This window comes from Phocoena phocoena, chromosome 1 (assembly GCF_963924675.1).
Source record: "Phocoena phocoena chromosome 1, mPhoPho1.1, whole genome shotgun sequence".
Taxonomy (NCBI): domain Eukaryota; kingdom Metazoa; phylum Chordata; class Mammalia; order Artiodactyla; family Phocoenidae; genus Phocoena; species Phocoena phocoena.
The window spans coordinates 67,916,754-67,941,048 of record NC_089219.1 but is presented as its reverse complement, the minus strand read 5'-3'; the positions used below and the strand labels follow the sequence as shown (position 1 = coordinate 67,941,048).

At 36.7% G+C, this 24,295-nt stretch overlaps 1 protein-coding gene across 2 annotated transcripts in view; it reads left to right on the top strand.

Moving 5' to 3' along the window:
* Positions 1 to 24,295, top strand: part of ZZZ3 (zinc finger ZZ-type containing 3) — a 53,256-nt gene that overhangs the window by 23,482 nt on the left and 5,479 nt on the right. The window contains exons 2-8 of one of the 2 annotated variants that reach the window (XM_065887945.1): positions 10,623 to 10,761; positions 13,814 to 13,961; positions 14,051 to 14,163; positions 15,750 to 15,821; positions 16,849 to 16,950; positions 17,606 to 17,701; positions 20,094 to 20,246. In XM_065887945.1, the coding sequence (XP_065744017.1) occupies positions 10,623 to 10,761; positions 13,814 to 13,961; positions 14,051 to 14,163; positions 15,750 to 15,821; positions 16,849 to 16,950; positions 17,606 to 17,701; positions 20,094 to 20,246 (823 nt within the window). Of the gene's footprint in view, positions 1 to 10,622; positions 10,762 to 13,813; positions 13,962 to 14,047; positions 14,164 to 15,749; positions 15,822 to 16,848; positions 16,951 to 17,605; positions 17,702 to 20,093; positions 20,247 to 24,295 lie in introns of both variants that reach the window. The other variant, XM_065887939.1, reaches the window with a different exon arrangement.

The following is a 24,295-nucleotide window of genomic DNA, read 5'->3' as shown; positions in this document are numbered from 1 at the left end:
CATTCTTACCAACAGTGTAGGGGGATTCCCTTTTCTCCACACCCTCTCCAGCATATTGTTTATAGGTTTTTTGTTTTTGTTTTTTTTTTTTTTTTTGGCTGCGTTGGGTCTTCGTTGCTGCATGCTGGCTTTCTCTAGTTGCAGCGAGTGGGGGCTACTCTTCCTTGTGGTGCGTGGGCTTCTCATTGCAGTGTCTTCTCTTGTTGCAGAGCACAGGCTCTAGGCATGTGGGCTTCAGTAGTTGTGGCTTGTGGGCTCTAGAGCACAGGCTCAGTAGTTGTGGCGCACAGGCTTAGTTGCTCCACGGCATGTGGGATCTTCCTGAACAGGGATTGAACCCATGTCCCCTGCATTGGCAGGCAGATTCTTAACCACTGTGCCACCAGGGAAGCCCTTGTCTGTAGATTTTTTGATGATGGCCATTCTGACTGGTGTGAGGTGATAGCTCATTGTGTGGTTTTTTTTTTTTAAGATTTATTTATTTGTTTGGTTGCACCAGGTCTTAGTTACAGCAGGTGGGCTCCTTAGTTGTGGCTTGTTGGCTCCTTAGTTGCAGCATGTGGGCTCCTTAGTTGTGGCAGGTGGCCTCCTCCTTAGTTGCAGCTCCAGGGCTCCTTAGTTGTGGCTCGCAAGCTCCTAAGTTGTGACACATGGGCTCCTTAATTGTGGCATGCAAAGTCTTAATTGTGGCATACATGAGGGATCTAGTTCCCTGACCAGGGGTCGAACCCAGGCCCCCTGCATTGGAAGCGCAGAGTCTTATCCATTGCGCCACCAGGGAAGTCCCCTCATTGTAGTTTTGATTTGCATTTCTCAAATAATTAGTGATGTTGAGCATCTTTTCACATGCCTCTTAGCCATCTTTATGGGTTTTTTTTTTGGAGAAATGTCTATTTAGGTCTTCTGGCCATTTTTTGATTGGGTTGTTTGTCTTTTTGACATTGATCCACATGAGTTGTTCGTAAATTTTGGAGACTAATCTCTTGTCGGTCGCATTGTTTGCATATATTTTCTCCCATTCTGTGGGTTGTCTTTCGTCTTGTTTATGGTTTTCTTTGCTGTGCGAAAGCTCTTAGGTTTAATTAGGTCCCATTTGTTTATTTTTGTTTTTATTTTCATTACTCTAGGAGACAGATCGAAAAAGATCTTGCTGTGATTCATGTCAAATAGTTTTCTGCTTTTGTTTTCCTCTGAGAGTTTTATAGTATCTGGTCTTACATTTAGATCTTTAATCCCTTTTGAGTTTATTTTTGTATGCTGTGAACAAATGTTCTAATTTTATTTTTTTACATGTAGCTGTCCAGTTTTCCCAGCACCATTTATTGAAGAGACTGTCTTTCCTCCATTGTATAGTCTTGCCTCTTTGTCATAGATTGACCATAGGTGCGTGGGTTTAATTTTGGGCTTTCTATCCTGTTCCATTGATCTATATTACTGTTTTGGTGCCAGTACCATACTGTTTTGATGACTGTAGTTTTGTAGTATAGACTGAAGTCAGGGAGCCTGATTCCTCCAGCTCCGTTTTTCTTTCTCAAGATTGCCTTGGCTATTCGGGGTCTTTTGTGTCTCCATACAAATTTTAAGATTTTTTTTTTCTAGTTCTGTGAAAAATGCCATTGGTAATTTGATAGAGATTGCATTGAATCTGTAGATTGCCTCGGGTAGTATAGTCATTTTAACAATGTTGATTCTTCCAATCCAAGAACATGGTATATCATTCCGTCTGTTTGTGTCATCTTCAGTTTCTTTCATCAGCGTCTTGTAGTTTTCAGAGTACTGTACAAGTCTTTTGTCTCCTTAGGTTTATTCCTAGGTATTTTATTCTTTTTGATGTGACAGTAAATGGGATTGTTTCTTTAATTTCTCTTTCAGTCTTTTGTTGTTGGTGTATAGAAATGCAACAGATTTCTGTGTATTAATTTTGTATCCTGCAGCTTGACCAAATTCATTGATGAGCTCTAGTAGTTTTCTGGTAGCATCTGTAGGGTTTTCTTTGTATATACTGTCATGTCATCTGCAAACAGTGACAGTTTTACTTCTTCTTTCCAATTTGGATTTCTCTTATTTCTTTTTCTTCTCTGGTTGCCATGGCTAGGACTTCCAAAACTGTGTTGAATAAAAGTGGTCAGAGTGGGCACCCTTGTCTTGTTCCTGATCTTAGAGGAAATAAATGCTTTCAGCTTTTCACCATTGAGTATGATGTTAGCTCTAGGTTTGTCATATATGGCCTTTATTATGTTGTGGTATGTTCCCTCTATGCCCACTTTCTGGAAAGTCTTTATAAATGGGTACTGAATTTTGTCAAAAGCTTTTTCTCCATCTGTTGAGATGATTATGTGGTTTTTATTGTTCAATTTGTTGATGTGGTGTATCACACTGATTCACGGCTATAGATCTTTTTTTTTTTCTTTTTCTTTTTTTTTGTGGTATGCGGGCCTCTCACTGCCGTGGCCTCTCCTGTTGCGGAGCACAGGCTCCGGACACGCAGGCTCAGTGGCCATGGCTCACGGGCCCAGCTGCTCCGCGGCATGTGGGATCCTCCCGGACCGGGGCACGAACCCGCGTCCCCTGCATCGGCAGGCGGACTCCCAACCACTGCACCACCAGGGAAGCCCCAGAATCAACCTTTCTAATGGTCCCTTTCCCATCTGCATTTAAACATGCTTAAGTCTTTTCTGATTTAAAGATTTTCTTTTCATTTCCCAAATACCTTTCAACTACTTACTTTCTCCCCTTCACAGCTAAATTTCTTGATTAAATTGATTATATTTCCCATTTCTCCTTTGTTAACTTTTCACTCAATCCTAAAGTATTGAAGTCTAGCTTAAACCTCCTAGCACGCCACTGAAGTGACTTACTAATGATTTCCTTGTGTGAAATCTAGTGGACATAGCCTTTTACCTTAGATTTTTTTTTAAATTAGAAGTTGGCTTCACTGGCCCTCCTTCTTGAAATTTTTTTCTTTTTTAATATTTCTTTTGTCCAGGCAGTCACCAAGTGCTATAGAACCTACCATATAAATCTCTCAAATTACCTACTCACCTCATTCTTTCTCCATGCCCACTACCTGAATACAGTCTGTCTTTCCTCTTGGTTATTACAGCAAGAGCTCATTAATTGGTCTCCTTTTGGAGTCTTGCTCCACTCTAATCCATTCTCCTTGTTCTGGTGTGAATGGTTTTTGTAAAAAGCAATTTTTTTCCTTCAGCTTAAAACTCCTCCAGAGCTTCCCATTGCCCTTAAAATCAAGTTCAGTCTTGACTTTACAGACCTGTGTGTAATTGATCCCATTCTTCCTCTCGAGCCTCAACTCTGTCTTCACTCCCAGTCGTACCAAACCTCTTTTCTGGTCTTAGGTTCTGTGCTTTGCCTAGAAGCATTTCTGCATAATGTTCCTTCTGTTTGGTTGGAAAAATTCTTGAACTCTTCTTCCCTTCTACACCTCTTCCCCAGCTAATTTCCTTTCTTCTTTCTGGTCTCAGCTGAACTTCTTTTGGGAAGCTTTTCCTGACCCTCAGAGACCTCTGTTTAAAGCCCTCCTATATTGTGTGCATTCCTCTTTACAACACTCATACCCCATATTGTAATTGACTGTTTACTTATTTGTATTGCCCCCTTGACTGATACCTCTGATAGGAAAAGGCCCTTTGTATCCCGAGTGTTTAATGCAGTACTTTAGCATAGGAGGTGAATGAGTTAATGAAAACAGAATGAAATCATGCTGCTTCTTCAGGTATTTGTAACTAAGAAAAACTATGTTAAAAACCGTACTTTGGCATCAGAGTATAGAAATATGTATGAAGCTTGTTTAAGCCTTCTATTTAAGTTAGACCCAGATAAAACAAAAAGTGATAAGACAAGGATAATATAGCTTAACTGTCATGCTTTTTTTTGTTGTTGTTGTTAAAGTATTGTAGACAGAGATTGTAGACTCCAATCTAGATTTATCCTAGGCCAGTTTCCAGGTACTAAGATAGACTCGGAAAAGAGAAATCTGATAACTTTTATTGTAGAGACCATTGAAAGAATGACTGTATCTTCAGGATATTGATGAAACCTTAAGGGAAATGCCTTTTTTTTTTTTTTTGCGGTATGCGGGCCTCTCACTGTTGTGGCCTCTCCCATTGCGGAGCACAGGCTCCGGACGCAGAGGCTCAACGGCCATGGCTCACGGTCCCAGCTGCTCTACAGCATATGGGATCTTCCCAGACCGGGGCAAGAACCCGTGTCCCCTGCATTGGCAGGCGAACTCTCAACCACTGCGCCACCACGGAAGCCCCTTCTATGCTTTTAAAATTAAAAGAGTACACGGTTTTTTCTTTATTTGTTTTTATTTATTTTTTTTATTAATTAAAAAAAAATTTTTTGGCTGTGTTGGGTCTTTGTTGCTGCGCATGGGCTTTCTCTAGGTGCGGTGAGCAGGGTCTACTCTTTGTTGCTGTGAGTTGGCTTCTCATCATGGTGGCTTCTCTTGTTGTGGAGCATGGGCTCTCGGCACACGGGCTTCAATAGTTGTGGTGCGTGGGCCCAGTAGTTGTGGCTCCCAGGCTCTAGAGCACAGGCTCAGTAGTTATGCTGCACGGGCTTAGTTGCTCCGTGACATGTGGGATCTTACCAGACCAGGGCTCAAACCCCGTGTCCCCTGCATTGGTGGGCGGATTCTTAACCACTGTACCACCAGGGAAGTCCCTCTTTATTTGTTTTTAATTCAGCATTTTTAGTTGTTTTCAATACAGGGTTGATCTTTATATCTGGAAAGACATACTTTCAGGAGCTGAGGTATTAGTTTCTGTCTTAACACAGAATTTCATAAAAATCTTTTTGATCATTCTCTAATGAAAAGTGAGAGAGACCATTTGTGAATTCTTGAATTTGAAAATCCTGTAGTTTTAGAGTTTCAAATCCTTCGTGAAGGAAGACAATAATTTTAAAAACCATGTGTTCTACTTTCATGAAAGTAATTTCTGTTCAATCGTGTATATACATGGTGAGCTCAATATTTTGCAGACAGTAGAAAATGCCACACTTAGTTAAGATAATGGTATAGTTAGAGTAAATTGAGGCTCCTCCCTCAATTGTTTTACCCTGGTAGATTGCTATGATGAAATTTGTTATTGTTTAAAATTTTGTTAAAATGTTACTGTTATTTTTGAGAACCAATTTGCTTTACATAACTTTGTCCTATTGAAAATAAAATCTACAATAAATCTTGCTCTTCTTTTTCTTATTTCCTTCTACTCACAATGCATACAAGAGTGCATTTGTGCACACATGTGAAAACATTTGTTAAGTCATCTGATTGTAAGTTTTTCCTATACCCCTTTTCCTTTTCTTCTTACAGTATAAACTAATAGATTTATTATTATGTCATGTTACTTTCTCTAGTTTTTTTCAGTGTGTTTAATCAAGCTTAGTGTTCCAGCTAATAATAATCATGCTACTCTTTCCCCCTCATCTTCGTTCCCACCTCATATACTATAAAACTTTTCTTTTTGCTAAGCCGGGTTTTAATTAATTAATTAGTTAATTTGGCTACGCCAAGTCTTAGTTGAGGCCCGTGGGATCTTCGTTGTGGCATGCGGAATCTTTTAGTTGTGACATGCGAAATCTTAGTTGTGGCATGTGGGATCTAGTTCCCTGACCAGGGATTGAACCCAGGCCCCCTGCATTGGGAGCGCAGACACTGGACCACCAGGGGAGTGCCTGCTAAGCTGTTTGAAAGTGTGTTGTAGACTTATCACCTGTATATGTTAGTATATGTCTCCTAAAAACAAGGACGTTCTCCTACATAACCTTAACTACCTTATTACACCATTTTGGCACTGATACAAAGAGCAATATATTAAAAATTTTCCATCTATACACCCAAATGTCCGTTTTCCTGCTGTGGGAACTAATCTCAGATTATGCATTACATTTGATTGTCATGTCTCTGTATCTTTTGATCTAGAGCAGGGCCTTGCAGACTTTTCCCTAAAGGCGCAGATAGTAATATTTTAGGCTTTGGGGATCAACTCCACTTTATAGCTACTCCACTCTGTCATTGTAGCTAGAAAACAGCCATAGACATTGTGTAAACAAATGAGTATAGGTATGTCCCAATAAAACTTTATTTAAAAAAACAGGCAGACCATAGGTTGTAGACTCCTGATCTAGAATAGCTTTCTTTTTTTTTCCTTTCCTTTATTTTTTTTTGGTGATGGTGAGGTCTTTAGTGACACTATTTAATGACTGAATAATCAAGCCAATTTTAGGGGCAGAATAACCCTCAGTTTAGATTTTTTAAAATGTTTCCCCAGGGACTTCCATGGTGGTACCGTGGTTAGGAATCCACCTACCAGTGCAGGGGATACGGGTTTGAGCCCTGGTCTGGGAAGATCCCACATGCCGCAGAGCAACTAAGCCCGTGTGCCACAACTACTGAGCCTGTACTCTAGAGCCCGCAAGCCACAACTGCTGAACCTGTGTGCCACAACTACTGAAGCCCATGTGCCTAGAGCCAATGCTCCACAACAAGAGAAGCCCACACACCACAACGAAGAGTAGCCCCTGCTTGCTGCGACTAGAGAAAGCCCGTGTGCAGCAATGAAGACCCAATGCAGCCAAAAATAAATAAATAGTTTCCCCATTAGTTTTTTAAAATTACAAATGCCATGTAACCTTCCACAATAGAATTGAAATCTGACTCGAAAAAGATTCTGGCTTGCTTGGAAATAAAACCTTTCTCCTCTCTCTCTCTCTCTCTCTCACTCTCACTGTCTCATAGTGTGTGTAATATCACTGCCTAGAAATTGGAGAATGCAATTAAACTTCTAGATTGTTAATTCTTGGTATCCTCTTTCAGACATCAGTATTTTTACAAATATACTCTTTCATATAAATGTTTTAAAATTCACAGAAGTGAGTAAAGAATTCAGGAAGGCTTGGAGAGTGAAAAGTAGTGAAAGTAACTTAGATGTAGATTTGAAGAGTATTTCTATTTTAGTCAAATGTGATTCCTCAGTACACAAGCTAAAATTCTTTTTATGTTGAAGACATGAAACAGAAATAATATTAACAATTATCTGCCACAGCTAAGCTTGCTGTTCTTTGCATTGGATTCAGCTTTAGAAATAGATAAAAAATAATTTTGAGAGATTTAATACAAAGTTGTCCATGTGGGGAAGCTGTACTCTACTTGCATTCATGTAAAAGTATATACTTTTTTTTTTCCCCCAGTCTTTCCATCCTCTTACTTGGTTCAGTGAATAGCAGAATTGAAAGCAGCATGTTTTACTGGAGTAAAAGAGTTTCAGGATTTTTTTTTTTTTTTGCTATACGCGGGCCTCTCACTGTTGTGGCCTCTCCCATTGCGGAGCACAGGCTCCGGACGCGCAGGCCCAGCGGCCATGGCTCACGGGCCTAGCCGCTCCGCGGCATGTGGGATCTTCCTGGACCGGAGCACGAACCCGTGTCCCCTGCATCGGCAGGCGGACTCTCAATCACTGCGGCACCAGGGAAGCCCTTCAGGATTTTTTAATGCTTGAATTTCCTTTAAATATCTCTGTGAACATCTATGGTGATTGGGCACTGTCCTACCATCTTTTATTGGTTTTGACTGAGAGAAGGTTTTTCTTCATATTGTGCCTTATCACAATTTGATTCTAGGTTGCCCCTTTCTACATTATAAAACAAGTCTATTTTCTTTTCCACATAACTGCATGTTACATAAAGATTGAAATAATATTTTATTGCAGGTTCCCATTTCTTGGCTAATTATTCCTCACATCACATTATGGAACAAATGGCTGGCATGATCTGTGCCTTGGTTTACTTACCTGTGAAATAAGGGTAATGGTACCTATCTTGTAAGTTGATTATGAGAATTGACTAATTGCACATTGTATAATATATATAGTACACATTCAGTAAATGTTTGACACTATTTGTTATTTCATATTACATAGTCTCCCATCCATCTTGTGTGGTCATGAACCTGTTTGTCTCTCAAAGCAGAGCTGAATACAGTAGCAAGTATGATCCGATTAGCCCAGGAAGAGTACAGTGGCCACATCACTGGTTAATTTAAACTCAAATTGGAGTTTTCTTTTTAACTCATTGTGGAGAACTTCAAGCATACAAAAAAGTGGACAGAATGGTATGATGGACCCTCACATACCCATCCTCCATCCCCCACGACATGGCAGTCCTGTCCCCATTCCTTCCCATCCAGTTCCTTTACTCCCTCTCTGGTGTAGTGGTAGATCCTCTATTATACCTAAGCTCTGTTCCTGATTTACTTTGATAATTACTGAAGCTTTTAAGGATAGTGCCTACATTAATGAACAGGTGAATCTTGCCTCAATTGATGCCTGGGTCAGATTCCAGTGGTTTGTTTTTAGAGGTGAAGTGAGTGGATGGGTAGGATTGAAATTAGATTTGTCTGTATTATACTGTTTTTTAGATGTCATGCCAGTTTTTTATTTTCTCCATTTCTGCTTAGGGATATGTATGATAATCTTATTGGTAAAATCTCTGAATACTCTAGGAAATTATTCAAATTAGCTGGCCTAGAAGACTTAAATTCACTATCTTCTTACAGTCTTTTTACTTATTCTGGACTTTTAAGTCTTTACCAATGTATATATTAGGTCTTTCAATTTGCTAATCATTTAATCTTGATTGAAGAGAAGCAAAATAGGGAGTGAAGAGTTATACTTCCCTTGTAATCTCTGTTGGAATTATTTTTTAAAGTCAGAATCATTGTGGAATAATTTACATACAGTAAAAATTGTTATAATTTACTGACTTCAAATAGAGGCCTTTCTTCCCAGTGGCAGTGACTGACTGTAGCACTTTTTTCAAGCCTCTGCTTGTTTTTTCCTATAACTCTGTTCTTACTTGTGCCTCATTAATTGTTACTTGCTTACAGTAGTTTGCTGCAAGTTTAATAGACTCATAATCATTTTCATATTGATGATACAGAAGTGTGTCCTATTTAAAGCAGGGGTCAGTCATCACAGAGACACCATGTAAGTCTTTGGTTATTCAGCTACATGGGGTAGGTATTCTGAAGGTGAAATATGGCAATTAAGAGTATTATAGAGAGGTTAGGTTCTATCTGACTCAGTACAATCACCCTAAGATTGAGCGTGGGTGAGCCTGCCTGGTAAGAAAACACCAGCACGGTCAAGGTTTGTACACACCATACACCTCAAAGCAAACAGAGGCAGAGTGAAGGTGAGTTTAGGCTTAACCTCTGTAACTGATCCAGGAGTAACTTAGTACAGACCTTGGTTTCCAATTCAGTTCTAACTTTTTTTTTTTTTTTTTTTTTTTTCAGTTCTAACTTTTGAATGAAGTATCTCTAGCTTGAGAGAAGCCTTACCCTTCAGTGTTAGGAGTTTTTACCTTGATTATTAAACATCTCATCAGGGATTAGTTAACAAGGGACTTGAGAATAAGAATATGTTTTAGGCAGGGGGCTGAAACGGTGTTCTAATAGAGAATGTCATGTTGCAGTTACGCGATGGCTGTGAACATCAAAATTGCATTGTTTTACCCTTGAAATTTCTGCTTGTTTGCTAACTTCCGGACTTAAAAGTTTCAGTATACTTTTGATTGCACAGAACATCTGGCCATTTGTTCATTCAAAGAATATTTACTGAGCATCTATATGTTGGGAAGTGTGCTGCACACTGAATAAACAAAAACAGTGGACTTTTCAGATGTGTTTGCCATTATGGAGTTTATAGTCTGTTGGGAAACAATGAAATTTATTGAAAGCCATAAAGAAAAATTGTGCTTCACTAATATTTTAAAGACCTAGTGACTTATTTTGAAGTGAACTTGGAGTGATTTGTTCTTGGTTCTTTTGCAAAATGCATTCGAGTATTCAGGGTTTTTGTGCTAATGTGTTTCCTTATGTGTATTGATATGTGAAATTAGACATTAGAGAGGCAGGACAGTTTGAACTGGGGTGGGGGGGAGGAGAATGTGAACAGATAGTAGGTTTGTGTGGGTAAAATTCTATGTTAGCTGTGCTAAATAGACTGTTATAGGCAGGGAAGTAAGAAATATCTTTTGAGTCCTTTCTTCTGTAAAAATGTTTAATACTTAAGAATTGACAGGGAAGGAAACTTCCTCTAGAATGGAGGTATAACAGAAAAAGCAAATGAGAACCATGCCAACTAAGATCATGTCTGAATTATGTGACAGTTTCTTGTAACTCTGGTCAAGAAAATTTGCCTCAGATTTCTTATTCCAACAGAGTACAACAGAGGGACTGAATTTGGTGATCCCTCCTGGTGCTAAAAATCTTACGATTTAAAAAAAAATTTGACTTGGATTGCTGGAAAGTCAAGGTGCTTGCTTTCTTACTTTCTGTACTTCTTCCGGTTCAAGAATTAAGAACTTTAGATGGGAGAATAAGGCTTTGCTTTCTCTAACTGCTATTTTCTGACTAGGTACTTCGTAACTCAGGAAGACCTCATTTATTCCCAGTAATATGTTTTACTAAAACTCTTTCAGGTAACTTTACAAAGACTGTGTGACTTAATAGTAGATCACGGCTTGAACTCTTTTTTTATTTATTGTTGTAACTAGAAAATTTTAGTGAGGGGTTTTTTTTTTTGTCTCTGTAGTTATCAGAGACTGTTACAGACGATTGCTGTACTCGAGGCTCAACGTTCTCAAGCAGTCCAGGACCTTGAAAACTTAGGCAGACATCAGAGAGAAGCACTAAAAAATCCCATTGGATTTGTGGAAAAACTCCAGAAGAAGGTATATATTGAGCAATTTTTAAGATTTATTGAGATGTATTTGGTAATAACTCGGTTTATTCTTTTTATATGATTATATACTTGTTTAAATGTTTAATTTTTTTCCCCTTCTGTAATTAACCACGTTACTGAAGGCAGAATATTCCCTTCTTCACCCCCACCAAACACACAATAAAATATACCTCAGTGAAGATAGCTAGGAGCTTTAATTGGATGTGTGTTTAGAAACTTGATGTCCTGTTCCTAGCCATTTTTACAGTCTTTTTCTGTTACTTTCGTCCTTCCCCATCTTAAAAATATTTTCCCTGTTTTGCTTTCAGTACTTCAAGATTGTTGAAGCTAAAAGAAAAAATACTTTAGTATTTATTTACTGCTTAGTTTAGAGTTACTTTTCTAACTCTGAACGTAGTGAGATAGAAAACAATGGTGATACAAACAAAAACTATATTTTAAATGTCTTTAAGGTTATGGTTGCCAAGTCTATGAGAATGAGGTATATAAATTTTACTTAATTTTGAAATGTTCTTTTATTTTAGTGTAAAATTCCTTATAATTCTATTTTTTCCTTAAAACATAACTTTCATATTTAAGCAGTTAACCATTTGAAAGTGATTCAAGTTTTTATAACTTTCTTAGTGTGTAAACATGGAGATAATCTAGATGTGCATTTATGCCATAGTATGTGTCTTGAATTAGGGGCCCACTAATTATTCAGTAAATTTGAGAGGCAAATATTAATCAGCATTGTCTGAAAAGATTAAAACTGAAAAACTATGAAAAAGAATCCTCTTTTTCACCTTAAACAACACAAAAATTTAGCCTGTTCAGTATGAAAAATTTAGTTATTAGTTACTAGTTTTTAATGAGTCACAGAAGTGGTCTACCAGGTGTTGAGGGAACAGCCCTGGGGACTTCATTTTATTTAGATGATTATTGTTTGGATTTGGATTTTTCTAGTTATGTTATTTACTTAGCAAGCATTCCTTTCTCTGCTTTCAGAACATTGAATATCATAATAGACGTAGGATCTATATATTGATTTGTTAAACCTTCTAGAGTTTTTAGAACCCTATGGTACCCTCTGTGTTATAGTGGGCCCACTTAGGTGTTTATTGATTCTGCACTGCTGTCATGAAACAATTTGCTGGTGCAAAAAGATACAGTACTTACAGTGTTTACTTATCATTGATTCAGCTAAAACAGATGGTGTTTTAACCTTAATCGCATTTTATTCATGTTCTTGGGTGGGCAAAAAGATGCAGTTATGCACATTTACTAGATACGTATGTGGTTGGTTATTTGCTGGTTTTCCATTTCTGTGTTTAGTTTAGAACTGAATTTCTTTTTACTTTATCTCAGAAACAGAGATGTGATATTGACTATCTTAAGAATTTTTTCAAAAATGTACAAATGTGTATTAAATCACAGATACTTTGGTAATCATAAAAGACTTATGTTCCTTGGAAAGAAAATTTTCTGCTGGATTTAATTTAGAAGTTTGAGTTTTCACTTTTTCTGTGTTAACTCATGTATGCTTAAATTGTCTATTTTCTTCAGGTTTACCAGAGTAGTTAAGTTGTTGACATGTGATCTCTTTGTTTTACTGGACATCTAAAAACTCCTAATTGAAATTAAGGAAACTTGGATTATATATTGGTATATAGAATGCAGGGAACCTTTACGGCTTGTTAGCTTTCTTTGATATTACTACCATCATTATTTTAAAAGACACTCTGTTCTAATTTTTCTAAAGTTGAACCTTAGACTAATATGTGCTATTATGATGATGGTGCTAATATAATATGTCACAAGCAAAATAAAAATTAAGAATTCTGTGTCACAAAGTGGATTTTGCCTGCCAAGTTCATAATTTATGACCTGATTTTTTTCTCAACGTTTTATTTTGAAAAATGTTAAGTAGACGAAAAAGTGGAAAGTACTGTATAGTTAGCACACACATCCACCCCCAGATTCTACCATTAACATTTTATTATATTTGCTTGATTGTATGTTTATGCAATTCTTCCATCCACCATTCTATCTTATTTCAAGATGGAATGCATTTGATGCATTCCAGAGTTGCAGACATGCACACTTAACACCAAAACACTTCCGAATGCATATCGTTAACTAAAATTTTTTTTAAAACTTTTTCAGGTGAAATTTACATACAATGAAATTCAGAAATCCCAATTTTACCATTATATGAGTTCTGACAAATACACCCACCCATGAAACCCAAATCCCTATCAAAAGATTGATCATGGGCTTCCCTGGTGGCGCAGCGGTTGAGAGTCCGCCTGCCGATGCAGGGAACACGGGTTCGCGCCCCGTTCCGGGAAGATCCCACATGCTGCAGAGCGGCTAGGCCCGTGAGCCATGGCCACTGAGCCTGCGCGTCCGGAGCCTGTGCTCCGCAACGGGAGAGGCCACAACAGTGACAGGCCCGCGTACAGCAAAAAAAAAAGATTGATGATACTGACCTGGTTTTAGTAATTATGACAACTATTAACTTCTCTAAAGATGGTTGGCAAAGTAATTGAATTCCAAGTAAACAAAAGATGTAGTTTTGATTCTCAGAATGTGATGTTTTTTTGTACACGTGCTGAGTTATATAGTGCGAAAATAATTAATAGTTTTATGGATAAGTCAGGAACACATGGGTCCATTAAAAATGAATTCTGTATATCAAGTCATATCTATTATATTTCAGTCAAACACATTTCATGTGCTGTTCTTAGAGATAAAAATCTTTCTTTGCTATTTCTGTTTAAAGTGTGTTAGTGATAAAGTACAGTGTGTTTATATAGTTCAGCTTTAGACCTCTAAAATTAGTGCTTATGTTTTGTTAAGTTCATTTTCCTTTACTTGGCTATCATTTCTACCATTTAGTGTTTAGACTATATTAACTTCATTGGCTGTTGGATTCAAAAAGTGAGTAGCAATGCTCAGTTGATGATTATTTAGATTTGGAGTCATCTGAAAATTTGGTTGTAGTTGATAATTTCTTGAATTAAACTTAGTTTGTCACTTTCATTTTTTTCCCCCACCAGGCTGATATAGGGCTTCCATATCCACAGAGAGTTGTTCAGTTGCCCGAGATTGTATGGGACCAATATACCAATAGCCTTGGGAACTTTGAAAGAGAATTTAAAAATCGCAAAAGACATACTAGGAGAGTTAAGCTAGTTTTTGATAAAGGTAAGATATTACATGATACAAATTTAATTAGAGAACTACCTGACAAAGTCTTGCTTTAATAATCCTATATGTGGTTTTCTTTTTAGTAGGTTTACCTGCTAGACCAAAAAGTCCTTTAGATCCTAGGAAGGATGGAGAGTCCCTTTCATACTCTATGTTGCCTTTGAGTGATGGTCCAGAAGGCTCAAACAGTCGTCCTCAGGTAAGCAGGATAAAGTGTTAGAGCAGGAAAATTTGAATTGTAGACAAAACATTTTAACATTTTGCTGGTTTGTATTCTTAAAATTCAAGCAGTCTTTCACTTGAAGGTATGATGAGAACATGAACTTTGAAGTTAAGAAAAAGCTGGGTTGAAATCATAACTCCACCACTTACTAGCTGTGGAACTTCAGATGTCATCTATATTAAAATCTCCAAGCTGCAGTTTCCTCTTATATAAAATGTGATTAATATCACCCTATGTTGTAGAGTTGTTGTGAGGAATATGAGTAGTACATGTAACATGCCCAGTTCAGTGCCTGACACATAATACAGTATTTATTCTAAAAATAAGAGCTCTTTGTGTGTAATGGAATGTAACTAGGATTTGCTGGTTGTAACCTGGCCTTGCTGCTGTTAGTTAGATGAACTTTAATAAACATGTGGATTCAGAATGAAAAAGTAACATTTCTTTAAAATAAACAATAGCCATAAAGATAGTGGTATGTTGAGCTGTGTAACTAGTTAAAAATATTATGTACATTTTAGTAAAATTGATATTAGGCTCCATTTTATGAGCAAGACATACGTTTAGGATATTACTTTATTATTACTTAAATAAAAAGACTAGCACATTAAAAATATTATAATGGAAAAAATTCCACTGTAATTTTTTCCACTGCAAAAAAAATATTCTTTGCTAACAATGAGTATAATTTCCTCATTGTTAGCAAAGAATATATATGGTACATTATTATTTCTAAAACTGCCCTAAACAATCAGTACATATGATATCTTCAAGATGTTTCCCCACATCCTTAGGCTAGAAATAAAACTGTTCATATTTCAAAAGTAAAGAATAAATAGATAACAAAGGAGAAAGATGCACCTGGTGTGTGTTCATGCTTTGTTTCCTTCATTTTTCTTTGTGAGGGTGGATGTGATGCTTTATTTAAAAGATTGGGGGGGCTTCCCTGGTGGCACAGTGGTTGGGAGTCCGCCTGCCGATGCAGGGGACACGGGTTCGTGCCCCGGTCTGGGAGGATCCCACATGCCGCGGAGCGGCTGGGCCCGTGAGCCGTGGCCGCTGAGCCTGCGCGTCCGAAGCCTGTGCTCCGCGGTGGGAGAGGCCACAACAGTGAGAGGCCCGTGTGCCACAAAAAAAAAAAAATTTAAAAGATTGGGATGGAAATACTCTTCTGAGGTACAAGACACTAATTGGAAAATGGATTTGTTAAAAATATTTGAATTCTTTGGTTTTCAGATGATTTACAATCTACCAAAGAAAGGTAATTCAAATAAAATATAAGCAATGTAACAATGATTATTAAAAAAAAAAAGAAACATTTCTTTTTCTTTAAAATGAAGTTGCTGTCACCTATATCTCAAGATTGCTAGGAGTGTAAAACCAAATGAAATAAAAGAACATGAAAACATTTTGTAAGCAATAAATTATGTACACATTAAAAAAATTAATTTACTCACATATTTTGAAATTAATTAAAAATTTCACAATTTGTGTGTTATTTGGCTATATCAAAGGGTAGTCTTTGTTTTTTCTCTCTGACAAAAACCTTGTTTTATATGCAGATGATAAGAGGACGCCTGTGTGATGATACCAAACCTGAAACATTTAACCAGTTGTGGACTGTTGAAGAACAGGTAATAGATATTTCTAAATTGTGTAGGTTTAAAAAAAAAAAAGCAGTTAAAATTAGAGCCAGTATTATGAGTAAAGTGTATATTGTTGTATGTAATCCCTCTTAACCATGAATTTAAAATATTTAAACTTGTTTCTGTATACCTTTTTGCATACTTCAAGAATTTTGCATTCTGAGAATATGTGAATTCCATTTTGGGGATAATTTTTAATTAAGGAACCTGGGTTTTGGGGAGGGGATTGAAAAAGATATTAAAACAGATGGAGTAAAGTTTTTGTAATGCAGCTTTGTGAGACAGAAAAACCTGGAGCCAAGTAAAGCTGTGCTTCAAAGTGAATTCTTGTTTTTGTTTGGAGGGGAGCTGGCAAAGCCAAGGTCAGAGTGTTCTCTTACATTTTGGCACATAGCTAGGATTGTTTGTGGGTAAGGTTTGAGACACATCTCTATCTCATGTGAGGATTAGCCCCACAGCTATAATGAGTTTATCAGTTTATAAAAAGCTTCAGGAAACTTTTATTTCCAACATTTGGACTATTTTGCATCCTTAGGACTATGGGAGAATTTAAGAGATAGGTCAGAATATTAAAATTAAATATTTGAATGAAGGACCACACAAAGGAGGAAAAGATCTCTTTTAGTATTCTGTCTAAATCCAAATGAGTTTACATAGTTTTGTCAGATCCATAGTGGCAAGCCTAAACATAGTCTAGCAAGATAAAGTGGTCAGTGGAAATCACTAAAATATGTAACATATTAATTAATTATTTTCTTTGTTGGGGGTGCTTTCCTTTTTTTACTGAAGTGCATAGAAAATCTTTATAAGGTCTCTCATAGGTTTATTTTCTAATCTTATTTTTCTTGTGAAGTCTTAAATTCCTTACTAGAAATTTTTCCTATCATGAGGATTTCTAGTTGACCTAACCCCCAAAGTTGGGGAGGGAGTATTATAGTTTAAGATGAAAGGTGAATGTATTTATTTAGAAACTCAGTATTAAACTTTCTTAAATTTGGTCTTTGGTTTGGCTTAGAAAAAGCTTGAACAACTACTCTTGAAATACCCTCCTGAAGAAGTAGAATCTCGACGCTGGCAGAAGATAGCAGATGAACTGGGCAATAGGACAGCAAAGCAGGTAATTGAGGAGATAGCCCCATATTGTTGGCATGTTTTTGATGGTTTTTTAAATGAAGGATAGTGAAGCTAAAATCAGTAGACCTGCCCCTTCATATTTAGCTACACAGTGCTATAGTATGTGGAGTTTTAAAAAACAAAATTGTGTATTTTTCTGTTGATTTTAGAAACAACTCTGAGATAATTCTGCTTTACTTAAAAATAAAAAAGTAATGGACTTGGTGTCTCTTGAATGTTTAATGAGTGCACCAGTTTGTGCTTTTTGGTTAGACTGTGCTAATAGATTTGTGATCGTGCCTTAGTCAGTATTCCCTGATTGTCTTTCTAAAAAAATATCTGTCAGTTTTCTCCTTCACATTCTCATTGATATTAATAGATGTGTTTTTATGCTGCAAGCACTTGTGTTCACAAGTTGAAACTGTGTTTAGCTTTGGAATCAAACAGATTTAATTTATTTTAACAGTTTTTTTGTCTCTATTTTAAAACATAAGTGTCTTTGGTGGCAATTTAAAATTATTTCTAGATTTATGGTAGATTTTAAGTTGTTACTATTCATTAAGATACACATGTATGTTTTAAAAACTATTTTAAAAAACTATTCTGGTACTGCATGTCTTGTCATTTATTACGTTAAAAGGCTTGTCATGTTTCCTTAGGTTGCCAGCCGAGTGCAGAAGTATTTCATAAAACTAACTAAAGCTGGCATTCCAGTCCCAGGCAGAACACCAAACTTATATATATACTCCAAAAAGGTAAAAAGAAAATAGGTAAAAGTAAACCTTAGATCTCAGATTAAATTCATCAAAGTCAGAGTTCCTGTGTAAAAGTTTATATATTTATCAGAACAGGGTTATTTTATTTTTTAAATTTGACTCACTCTAAACATTTTCTTATATATGGTAGGATTCCATTATTGCTACTCAGTGAGTTTCAATGACGATTATTCATTATTTTCTTAGGAGTAGGTTAGTTTATGTGAATGAGTGCTATTTGAAAGATATTAGATTGTATGTATGTCAAAAAGGCCTTTGTGATGTTAAAGTTTTTAGGGTGTTTGATTCTTTAATAAATATAATCAATTTCTGTTTTATACATATATTATATAAATCCAAGGTTAGAAATATTTATTAAGATATTTAATCCTCACTGTAATTCTAAAAGTGTAGGTAGTATCACCTTCACTTTACTCATGATAATATTAATAGATAGCTTTTGTTCTTACTGTTGAATGCTCTGGGCTAGGTACTGTTCTACAACCTTTTTATAGATGAGAAAACTAAGTACATTGAGTAAATTGTCTAGTCACATAGCTGGTAAGTCTGGGAATCATTGATCTTCTGATTCTGCACCTAAGCCTTTTCCACTGTTCTCTGCTGCTCTGTACAGTGAAAAAGCTACTGTCCCTCTCCTACATAGAACACTGCATAGAATTATCGCCAATTTTTTGCTTTAATTGCAAAAAAAATAAAGCACATCATTGGCCTTCTTTCATTTACTTGGTAAATCATCTGAGTACTTCCACTCCCCCGCAACTGCCACCGTTCACCTAAAGAGAAGCTAGGAGCCGATCTAATGCTGTTACCCTTTCCTTAGTGAAGCTGACTGTTTTACATTAAGAATATTGTCTATATACCTCCATGTTTTAGAAATTTTGTTCTTATTCTTTTTACCAAGCTATGGAAGCTTGTTTTAATTTGTCAGATGTTTTAAATATTTTGGATTTTTTCTCCCCAAATATAGTATTATCTATTTAGATATGTAGAGTTCATCCTGTAACTTCAGAATGTTGGAACTTTGATAACCACCATTTAACTTAACAGCTTTAATTTTCGTGATTTCTAGGTTATCTTTAGATGTGTTGTGCACCTTATGTTTTCACCACTAAGACTAGACGATGATAACAAAAGGAATACTAAAGAAACCTAAATGTGCTCCCTTCTTTGGGTGCACTGAATTTTAAGTTAACAGACATTTTGACTGCAGAGATCTAGCCCAGTCATAGACGTGGTTAGAGGTTTTTTGTTTTGTTTTGTTTTAAATAAATTTAATTTATTTATTAATTTATTTAGTTAGTTTTGGCTGTGTTGGGTCTTTGCTGCTGCGCACAGGCTTTCTCTAGTTGCGGTGAGCGGGGGGCTACTCTTCGTTGTGGTGCGCGGGCTTCTCATTGCTGTGTCTTCTCTTCTTGCGGAGCACAGGCTCTAGGAGTGTGGGCTTCCGCAGTTGTGGTATGCGGGTTCAGTAGTTGTGGCTCATGGGCTCTAGAGAGCAGGCTCAGTAGTTGTGGCGCACGGGCTTAGTTGCTTCGCGGCATGTGGAATCTTCCCGGACCAGGGCTTGAACCCGTGTCACCTGCATTGGCAGGCGGATTCTTAACCACTGTGCCACCAGGGAAGTCCTGACATGGTTAGAGTTTGAATTTTGAAATGAAATGATGGTTCTCTATGTGGCTGAGATTATTCTTTGTGGCGGTGCTGTTAGTGAAGAGAGGAAGTCTGCATAGGGGTTCAAAGGGAGGCCTTTGGCTCCACAGAGGCCTATTTTATAATCTTGATTCTACCACTGCCTAGCTGCAGTACCTTGAACAAGAAAGTTAACCTCCTCATGCCTCCGTTTTTTCACCTTTAAATTAGAAGTGATAATAACTACTTTACAGGACTGTTTTGAGGGCTAAGTGACATTGACAAAGAGTAAGCAGTCAATCAGTGTTAGATACTATTTTCAGACATTCATCGTGTTGGGGAAATTTTCTTTTTACTTGATAGTTTTATATCTGGCTTTGGCTAACTTCATCCTCCTTGATCATCTGTAAGATGACCTTAAGAGGAGCTCAGCATGTGAATGCCAAGAGTGTAATAAATGTTGGGGATACAAATATAAGCTACGTAATGAGCATATGGTCCATTATACTCCACGTAGGTATTCTGCCTACATTTCTGTTTGTTGGTTTGGTTTGTTTTTATTTCAGGCTTGTTGTCTTTTTAAAAATCCAGATAAAATAGAAAAAGCAACCACATAAGAGTATGCTGAAGGGTAGAGGTGCAGTCCTTCTGATCAGGCAGATTTGCAGGAAGTAGCATTTATATTTTTGATTCTTTTAATGATTGTCCACTATCCCAATTAAAAATTTGTTTTCTCACTTAGTCTTCAACAAGCAGACGACAGCACCCCCTTAATAAGCATCTCTTTAAACCTTCCACTTTCATGACTTCCCATGAACCACCAGTGTATATGGATGAAGATGATGACCGATCCTGTTTTCGTAGCCACATGAACACTGCTATGGAGGAGGCGTCAGTAAGTTATCTATTTATACTATATATATGTCTGTCTATCTATCTATCTATCTATCTTTATCTATGTATTATACAGATCAGGATACAGAATGGGAGCACCAGGATTTCCTAATTATTCCTATTCTTCAGAGAATATTGCTTTCTTTTCTTTTAATTAACTAGTCAAACTTGTTTTACAATGGGCTTTAAAAATGTTTTTATGAAGAAACTTTCAAGCATATACAAAAATAAACCCATGTGCACCCATTATTCAGCTTTAACAATTATCAGTTTGTGGCAATCTTATTTTCATCTGTACTTCCTACCCACCCAACTTTCTGTCTGGGATTATTTTGGAGCAAGTTCCAGACATTACAAAATATCATTATCATGTTTATTAAAAGGTACTTCTTTATATAATCCAGATATACAGTCAATTCACATTTCCCCAGTCATAAATTGCAGTAGTGCCTCCCCGCCGCCGCCCTTTTCTCTCTCTTCTGTTTTCCCCTCTCACATTTGTTTTGTTGAAAAACTGGGTTATTTGTCTTGTAGAATTTACCTCAGTGTGGATTTTGTTGTTTGTATCTCCTTGGTGTCATTTAATATGTTCCTCTGTTCCCTGAATCTCCTATAAATTGATAGGTCTAGATAACTGATCAGATTCAGGTTTATTTGTTTTTTTGTTTGTTAGGGTGGGCAGGACTACTTCATGTATACTTTTATCAGTTTGACATAGCATACATTGTTGCTTAGATCCATTAACTCATTAGATGTTACAAAATAGTAAAATTCTTTCTTCATTTATTTGATAGAATATTCACAAAGTAACCCCCCCATCAACTATTTGATTATCCTAAGTTACATACAGAAAACGCAGCATAACTGCTTGATTCTTCCCTTTATTTTCTTGTTTTTAAAATAATGAGTTTGTTCTCTGATATCCTCCAGATTGACTCATGAGGTTTTAAAATTTTTTTATTCTTATGAATTGTTGGACTTAAAATATATTTAATGTGTTTCAGTGCATTGATATTATTGTCTTTATTAGTGTACAAATTGGCCCATTGGTTGGTTGTAACCTATTCAAGCTGGATTTTGAGTTCTTTTGACAAGACTCTAGTAATCTTTTATAGCTTTCTTACTGTCTGGTAGGACAAGGAAATTCCAGGCTCATCTTGTATATTTCCTGCTTCAGACCTGGAGTCAGTTCTGCTTTCTTTTATTGAGAAATGGTATTTGGAGGCTCTATCCTGATACAGGATGTTACTTGCTACTGGATTGATCATTGTATCTAAGCCTATATAGTGGACAGAGCTGAGAAATATGTTATATATTTGTTAAAATTAAAAGACATCATAAATTCATCATTTTATTTCAAATTCAACTTAAGGACTGTGGGAATTTTACTTAACCCATTTTGATCTTTAATATGTATCATTTTTCTCCCGTGCTGAAAATTCCAGTTATCAGTGACATCAACATAATGCTTACTTTCTTTGTCTCACACTGCCCACAGTAGTCTCAGAATTTCATAATACAAACACTACCATCAACAGTATGATCCTGAAAACAGGTTTTTTGGGTAGCACTGTTTTTGCAGAGCACAGGCTCCAGATGCTCAGGCTCAGCAGCCATGGCTCACGGTCCCAGCCGCTCCACGGCATGTGGAATCTTCACAGACCAGGGCATGAACCCATGTCCCCTGCATCAGCAGGTGGACACTCAACCATTGCGCCACCAGGGAAGCCCCGGGTAGCACTGTTTTTGCCTTAGGATACACCCAACTACAGAAATAAAGTCAAATTATACTTTTTAAATCCTCTTGGACTAATTCCTCTCTGTGCTGTTATCAACTGGATGCTATTTTAGGTTAATTCATTTCATTTTACTTTACATTCAGAGATTCCTTTTTATTGCTGTTAATATTTTTTATTTTACTATGCTAAAATTCTTCCTCAATAAGTAACATGATTCTGATTCCTTGCTTAAAGGACATGAAGATTGCCTTATATCTTTCTTAGTACTTTGATTATATATGGTAACCGGAAAAGGAGATTTTAATGAAAAGTCAGCAGATAAAAATAAGTCTCCTGGGCTTCCCTGGTGGCGCAGTGGTTGAGAGTCCGCCTGCCGATGCAGGGAACACGGGTTCGTGCCCCGGTCCGGGAAGATCCCATGTGCCGCAGAGCGGCTGGGCCCGTGAGCCATGGCCGCTGAGCCTGTGCGTCCGGAGCCTGTGCTCCGCGACGGGAGAGGCCACAACAGTGAGAGGCCCGCGAACCGCAAAAAAAAAAAAAAAAAAAAAATAAGTCTCCTTTGTTCTGTTTCTAGGTTAATCAAACACTGATTGTGTACTTCGGTATGAAACTACTGTAAAATGACTGTATTCTTAAATTTTTTTTTTCTTTTTAAACTTGTCTTTTTGAAAAACAGCTAGATTCTGCTGTGTCTTAAGATACGGCATTTGTGTGTAATTTTGTATTTTGTGACTATTAGAATTACTCATTTGAGAAATGTTTATTTACACTTAATATGTAACAGGCTATGCTAGAGGTCAGCTCCATAGTTATGAATAAAATATGTATGATCTTGGGGTTCTCATAAATCTTAGTTTTGTGGGAGGAGATAAATGTGTAATCACATCAATAAATTACAAAATTTTAAAAATGCTTCAAAAGTATGTGTCATTGTAATTATTTTAGAGGTACTTAATTCAGATTGAGAGTTTAAGTGGAAGACCCAAGGAAGTGATAGTCAAGTTGGCCATTGAAGGATGAATAAAACTGAGCTAGGTGAGGAGTGATGATGGGATGCTTAAAAGAAGTACATTTTGAGAAAATTGGCAAAATATAGTATAGTATAGGTGGTTGAATTTGATTTAGCTTTTGTTTGGTTGATTTTATTTATTTATTTTTAAATGAGCACCAGTTCACATCATTCTGATTACTTTAAAATAGCTATTTAAATGTATATTTATGAATCCTCTAGTGTAAAATTTATAGATTTCAGGTTCTCTTTTCAGAAAAGCAGTAGCTAGAGAGACAATCTGTATACCATTTAGACCCCCTTGAAATTGGTCATAGTATTTCTCCTTTAAGTAAATTTAAAATGATTATAACTAGGAAATCTGTTTATGGGTGAGCATTTTAAAAATATTTGTTTGTTTTTTTGTTCATTTTAAAGTAACATTGGTTTATAACATTATATGTTTCATGTGTACAGCATTGTAATTCAACTAATATATATGCACTACAGTGTGCTCACCACCAAAAATTCTAGTTTGTATCCATCACCATACATTTGACCCCCTCTACCCATCTCTCCCTCCCTCTACCACTCTTCCCCTCTGTGGAAAGAACACCAATCTGTTCTCTGTACCTGTGTGTGTTTTTGTTTTAATTTGTTTGTTTGTTTATTTTATGTTTTTTTAATATTCAACATAAGAGTGAAATCTCAGTACTTGTCTTTCTCCTCTGACTTATTTCACTTTGCATCAATTTCCTCAAAGTCCATCCTTGTTGCCACAGCTGGCAAGATTTTATCTTTTTTTTTGATGGCTGAATAGTATGGAATTTTAATTTTTAATTGTGCTGAATACCCATAACAGAAAATTGACCATCTCAGCCAGTCTTGAGTGTACAGTTCAGTGGTGTTAAAGTACATTTACCTTATTGTGCAGCGAATCTCCAGAACTCTTTATGTCTTGCAAAACTGAAACTCTGCATCCAGTAAACATCATCTCGCTATTCCCTCCTCCTTCTAGCTCCTGGCAACTACCATTCTACTTTCCGTCTCTTTGAGTTTGACTACTCTGGGTACCTCATATAGGTAGAATCATACAGTTTTTGTCCTTTTGTGACTGGCTTATATCACTTAGCATAATGTCATCAAGGTTCATCCATCATGTAACGTGTCACAATTTCCACTTTTACGGCCAAATAACATTCCATTGAGTGTGCATACCACATTTTATTTATCCATTCTTCTGTCAGTGGACACTTGGGTTGCTTCTACCTTTTGGCTGTTGTGACTAATGCTGCTGTGAACACGGGTGTACAAATATCTGTT